Source organism: Orycteropus afer, unplaced genomic scaffold, assembly GCF_000298275.1.
Source record: "Orycteropus afer afer isolate SDZICR_OR568_19922 unplaced genomic scaffold, OryAfe1.0 scaffold00069, whole genome shotgun sequence".
Classification (NCBI taxonomy): domain Eukaryota; kingdom Metazoa; phylum Chordata; class Mammalia; order Tubulidentata; family Orycteropodidae; genus Orycteropus; species Orycteropus afer.
Window position 1 is genome coordinate 9,251,974 of NW_006921656.1, and position 6,076 is coordinate 9,258,049.

The 6,076-nt window shown below is 49.0% G+C and overlaps 1 protein-coding gene across 1 annotated transcript in view; it reads right to left on the bottom strand.

Annotated features, from left to right (window-relative positions):
* Positions 1-6,076, bottom strand: part of TG (thyroglobulin) — a 243,257-nt gene that overhangs the window by 209,679 nt on the left and 27,502 nt on the right. Inside the window, exons 12-15 of the mRNA XM_007940540.1 lie at positions 4,172-4,309; positions 3,787-3,864; positions 3,097-3,209; positions 36-138 (exon numbers count right to left, since the gene is read on the bottom strand). Of these exons, the coding sequence (XP_007938731.1) occupies positions 36-138; positions 3,097-3,209; positions 3,787-3,864; positions 4,172-4,309 (432 nt within the window). The remainder of the gene's footprint in view (positions 1-35; positions 139-3,096; positions 3,210-3,786; positions 3,865-4,171; positions 4,310-6,076) is intronic.

The following is a 6,076-nucleotide window of genomic DNA, read 5'->3' on the forward strand; positions in this document are numbered from 1 at the left end:
GCTGGAGGGGTGAGGAGGGGAGTACAAAAGCTCACACTGGGCACTGCTGCCTGTGTCCCGTAGCATCCTTTCTCCTGTCACTGGGTCCACACACCAGATGCCAGCCTCAGACATCTGCAGCGGGGCATATTCTCCTGTCTGAGACAAAATCAAGGTCACGTCACCGCAGGCCAGGTTCTTGTGAGACTGGTAGGCAGGGTCGGGCAGGTGCCAAGAGTGTCCCATTCAAAACAACTGGAAGTGGCCTCTCCAAATGGGTGATTAGGGACCAGGGAATGATTGATACCATTGGTGGGGCACAGGGACTATTCTATCCCAGCCCCTTTACATCTATTATTTGAATATGGTTCCAATAACTCCAGGAAGCAGGGGCTACATTCACCCCACGTGAGGGTGGAGGAAGCTGAAGCCCACCCAGACAGGAAAAGTGACAGAGCCACATCCCACAGCTGGCAAGTCACTGGACCAGGCCCAGACCCATCTGCACAAGTCACCACTCTCTGCTGGACCCAGCCCACCAAGCCCAGGGAGGGTTTTCAACAAGCAGCCCTCAGAGACAGCTTAAGAATCGGCCACGTGGGATAAAGACGATCGTGTCAAAGGCACTTGCCCAAGCTCCACCAGATACGGAAATGACATCCTGATGTACGTTACAACATGGACAGATCTGAAAACACAATGCTGAATGAAAGAAGGCGGGTGCCCAGAGGATCACTGTTTTATGATCCCACTTACACAAAACAGACTGATGCAGAGACCGACATGTCAATGGTTACCAGGGCAGCAGGAGGGGCAGTGGGAGCCTCAGCTGCAAGGCACCGAGCTCTGTGAATGGTGGAGGGACACCTTGGAAATGGACGGTGGCAGCAGTTGGACAACATGATGAATGTCACCAATGTCACTGAACTGTTCGTGTCGAAAACGTGGAATTGGCAAACATGGTGTTATATATATTTACAATAAAACAATTTTTAAAAAAAAGAGGCACCTGCCTGGGTCCATAGAGCAGAACCCCTTCAGTGTTAGCCTGTCCCAGACCAGCCAGGCCGGGCCACTGCACAAGTCACTGCAAGTTGCTGGGCCTCAGTTTCCCCCTCTAAAAATAAGGAGGTAGGACGAGAGTGATCGGTTCACAAAGGCCCTTGGTCACACGTCTGCAACAGAAGACCGCACTGCACAAAAGCAGCTGTCGGCACACTGACCGCTGCTGAGTGCGTCCTGGATGGTGTGTGTGCCTCTTGCTCACACTGTAACTTGCTGTACTCCGACAATGACAATATGAACAACATCCACTTTTACAGAGAACACAAGCATGAGGCTCCCCCATGCTAAGCATCCCTCAAACCACAGAGCACCTCTGGGAGGTAGAGACCCTACTGTCCACATTCAACATAGAGAGCCCCCAAAGGAGGAGGTGATGTGCCTCCGGCCACACAGCTAGTGAGCAACAGAGGCAGGACTCAAACACAAGGAAAGATGTGAGGATATTTTATGGGACAAAATCTTAAAATTGAGAAAATTCAAGCTGTTAACTTTTCTTGGAGTCTTAGACCAAAGACATAACTGTATGGGCAGTGGCAATCTTGGGTCCTGTTCTCTCCAGAGGAGCAGCTTAAGAACCACACAGTTGAGGGTCTCAAGGCCCTGCTCTGTCTCACCTATCTCCCCTGGAAGCTTTCATTTCTACCTGTCTGGGAGCAAGCATCAGAACACAGTGCAACAGATCAGACTTCTATTTCAATAGTAAGTGGTCATCAGCCAAGTTAAATAAGCTAATTTTTCTTAAAACTCTTTTGTAATTGGGGTCCATGTTCCCAGTAGCAATCAGTAATGGCAAGGAATAGATTGCTCAGCGCTTTGTGGTTTTACAAACTCCTGTATTGATAGCTTCATCTGACTCCCTACCATCATTTTTTATCTTAGTAAAATACAAATAACATAAACCCTCACATTGTCATGAGTTTTCAGTGTAAGATTCAGTGGCATTAATTATGCTCACAAGACCGTGCAGCCATCACCACTTTTTATTCCTAAAACGTCTTCATCTTCCAAACAGAGACTGTGCATCCATGAAACAGTAACTAAGTCCCCTCCCTAAGAAGCTCTGGCGGGTGGTGCAGTGGTTAAGGCATTTGGCTGCTAACCAAAATGTCAATGGTTCAAACCCACCAACTCCTCCACAGAAGAAAGATGACGTAGTCTGTTCTGTAAAGATTCACAGCCTTGGAAACTCAATGTGGTCACTATGAGTTGGAATCAACTCAATGGCAGTGAGGTTGGTTTGGTTGGAGAAGTCCCCTCCCTAAGTTCATGCTACCAAGGACTAACCTACTTTCTGTCTCTACATGTTTGCCCATTCAAAACATTTCATAGAAGTGGGATCATGCAATATTTGCCCTTGTGTCTGACTTCTTTCATTCAACATGTTTTCAAGGTCCATCCATGTCACAGAATACATGAGAACTCCGTTGCTCTTGATAGCTGAGTGGTAAGTTTCATCTGATTTTCATCACACCCTGGGAGCTGGGCAAGGCGGGTGAGGGTGTCCCTATCATCTCTTTTTTAGGGAAATTGACTCCCATCACTTGACAAGGAAGATCTTAGATTCTGGGCCCAGGTCCTTTCTCTGAGAGCTTTCCATCAGTCCCTTCATTGTTACAATCATGCAGGGTGCTGGGGAGGGCAAGATTATGAAGTCCTCCATTTGTGTTGAGAAACTGAGACACAATGAATTAAGTGATTTGACCAAGTTCACTTTAGGAAAAACATGGTAGCACCTGTATATGTGTAGATTATTTTTCAAAGAGTTTTTATGGAAGAGTCTCCCTTAGAACCGCAAAAAATTCCTACCACTAGATAGGACAAAAATTTGGCCCTGATCTTATGATGAAAAACAAACAAACAAGAGTACAGAGAAGGTAATTAAGTGGTACAAGCTCACACAGCTAGAGCCTACCAGAGCCAGGACAAAATCCAAGCCTAGAATTCCCTGTGAATTTTTCTTTTCTTTTGTTGAATGCTGGACAAACCACTTCCCACTATGGGGACGAGTTCTGGCTCCCTCATCTTGCCCTTCCTGGGCCTGCAGAGCCTCACCTCTAGGCAGGTTGGGATGAACAGGTCTTTTGGAGATGGGTTTCCTGGAGATGGTGCCTGCTTCCAGTTGGAAATCAGCCCATTGGCTCGAGATTTCTCACAGGTCGTGGGGCCTGTAGAAGGAGACACTTACTTGGCGGGCGTGGGTGCCATGGTGAGGCCAGGCTTCCAGGCTGAGCCCGAGTCAGTGTTTCTGGGTGGAGGGCAGTCCCCTTCACAAAAGCCATGACCTCCCAGGAGAAAAGGCTGAGGCTTAGGGACAAGGATGTCTATGGGAGCAACACTGTTGACATAGCAAATGAGCAGCTGATTACAGAGGTCCCAGCCTCAAGAGAGAGGTCAGAGTTGGGGACAGAGATGGGAAAAGGTTGTTGCAAGTGCAGGGATGAAAGGGGATGATATCTCCCAGGGAGCAGGGTACAGGGAGGTGCCCAGGGCTCCCCACCAGGCTGAGCTGCTTCTCATAGGCTCCTCCCACCTATGAAACTGGGCAACATATTGGGAAATGCCAAGGTCAGCAGAAGTCTTCCAGGCCTGGGGACTTGGGACAATTGACTGCACTGGGCTGGTCTGAAAGGCTGGGCCACAGGGCCACCTATGGTTAGATGGTTAGGTAGCAAGAGCTGGCTCAGCCATTCTGAAGCATCTGCCATGGCAGGGAGGTGGGAGGGTCCCGCAGGCTCCACTTACACTGCGGGATGTTTGGGGAGCGGGCAGCCAGGGAGGCAGGGATGTACTCTCCATTCCTGTCCACACACCAGCAGTGCCCTGGATAAGACAGGCATTCAGGAAATACGCTGTGTACTCATTCCGGGAGTGTCCCAGAAAGGATGTTCCATCCTCCCTCAGAGGTGAGCAGGGGTGCCCTCCACCCCACCCTCCACCCCCCGATTCAATGCTGTCCACATCACAAGTCATGGCACTAAGATCCCCACAACTGGCTGGAACATGGTCACTGCTCAGGTAAGGCACTGGGGGGCCAGACTCACACTCACATGCTGCCCTATGTGAGGATCTTGGCTCTGAGTAAGGAGGGGATGATGCACCTCCCCCAAGGCACCCAGCCCACCCTTACCAGTCCCGGCGTAGCACTGCATGGGGGCCCAGCTCCCAAAGGCATCGCATTGTGGCACGTAGGGGCCATTGTTCGGAAGGGCAGCTGCTCCTGACAAGTCACCCAGGGAAGCACCGCGTCTCTGATAGAAGGTCAAGGCTGGAGTAGGGGAGAGGAGGGCAGAGATGTGAGCACCTGACCTGGCCTTGCCTGAACACCACAGGTCAGCCGAGCACGCCCCACAGTAGAACTGCCCCATACGGTTGGTTTTCTTATCTATAACCTTTACAAGAGCAGATCGCCAAGTCTTTTTCCCATGGAGCCTCTAGTAGCCAAACACTTAACCGAAAGTTTCCACCACCAGGGCTTCTTATAATAATAATAATAAAAACTCACTGCCATGCAGTCGGATCCGACTCATAGTGACACCTACTTGGGTTTCTGAGGCAGTATCACTATGGAAGTAGATTGCCCAACCTTCCTTCCGAGAAGTGGCTGGTAGGTTTGAACTGCCAGCCTTCTGGTTGGCAGTCAAATGCCTTAGGAACTACGCCACCAGAGCTCCCATAATAATAATAGATAACAATAATAATAACAGATAACATATATTTAGCATTTACTATACAGGAATTAAGTACATATTTAAATTGATAAAATCCTCACAACTGAATGAGAGAGGTACTACTATTTGCCCCATTTTACGGATAAGAAGACTAAGGCATGGGTGGGTTCAGCAACTGGCCAAGTCCCACAGCCAGCCCCTGGCTGGACTTGGAACACAAGAAGTCCATCACTGTTAACTGCTCACTCAGCATCCCCTTTCACCACCAAAATCATGCAATTCAGTGCTTTACCTCACTGAAAACCTTGTTATCCACAAAAACTTGATCTGATCTTCACAGAAGCTCCAAGAAGTCAGCATTTCTATGAGCAATCAGAGACTCACGGAGGGAGGTTACCTGCTGGTGGTTCTAGCAATGAACTTGCACCTTATCCTCGGTTCTGCACCCCTGCCCTGCCTGGCCTTTCCCCCACCGTAATCTACTGCTGACACTGTTGTTGTTGTTAGGTGCCATCAAGGCAGTTCCATCTCATAGTGACCCATCAGAACGAAACGCTGCCCGGTACTGCATGAGCTTCACAATCACTGCCACGTTAGAGCCCACTGTCGCAGCCACGGGGTCAGTGGGAAGATCGTTGAAGGCCTTTCTCTTTTTCACTGACCTTCTACTTCACCAAGCATACTGTCCTCTCCAGGGATCAATCCCTCCTGATAATACATCCAAAGTACTTGAGATGAAGTTTTGCCATCATTGCTTCTAAGGAGCCCTCTGGCTGTACTTCTTCCAGGATGGATTTGTTTGTTCCACCGACATGCTAGATGTTATTTATATGGTCAAGGTCTGTCTCTCCCATGCTAAGATTTAAGCTCTTGGGTACAGGAATTATATTTATTTTGTACCTAGAGCAGTGCCTGACTCATAGAAGGTACTAAAGAAATATTCATTGAATGGATGAAAGAATGAATGAATGAGTAATGAGGGAGAGAGAAAGAGAGAATGGATGAAAGAATGAATGAATGAGTAATGAGGGAGAGAGAAAGAATGAGTAATGAGGGAGAGAGAAAGAGAAAAGAAGGGAAGGGGTCTCCCAGCTCCCAATATTCCTATGTTAAGGACATAGGAATGTGTCCCAGTATCACTTGCCCCCACTGTAATTCTTCTTCCTACGTGGCCATGAACTATCTCCCTTGCCTTTCTCAAGTCCTACCTCCAACCTTCCCTCCATTGCTATCACTGCTGTGGGGTGGTGGGGTAAGACAGACATAACTCCCTCAGGGGGATCCTGGAGGAGGATGGCCACATCTGGGGAGCCCAGTTTATAGCAGCTCACTGCCCACTGGGGAAGTCCTCCCCTACCCACCAG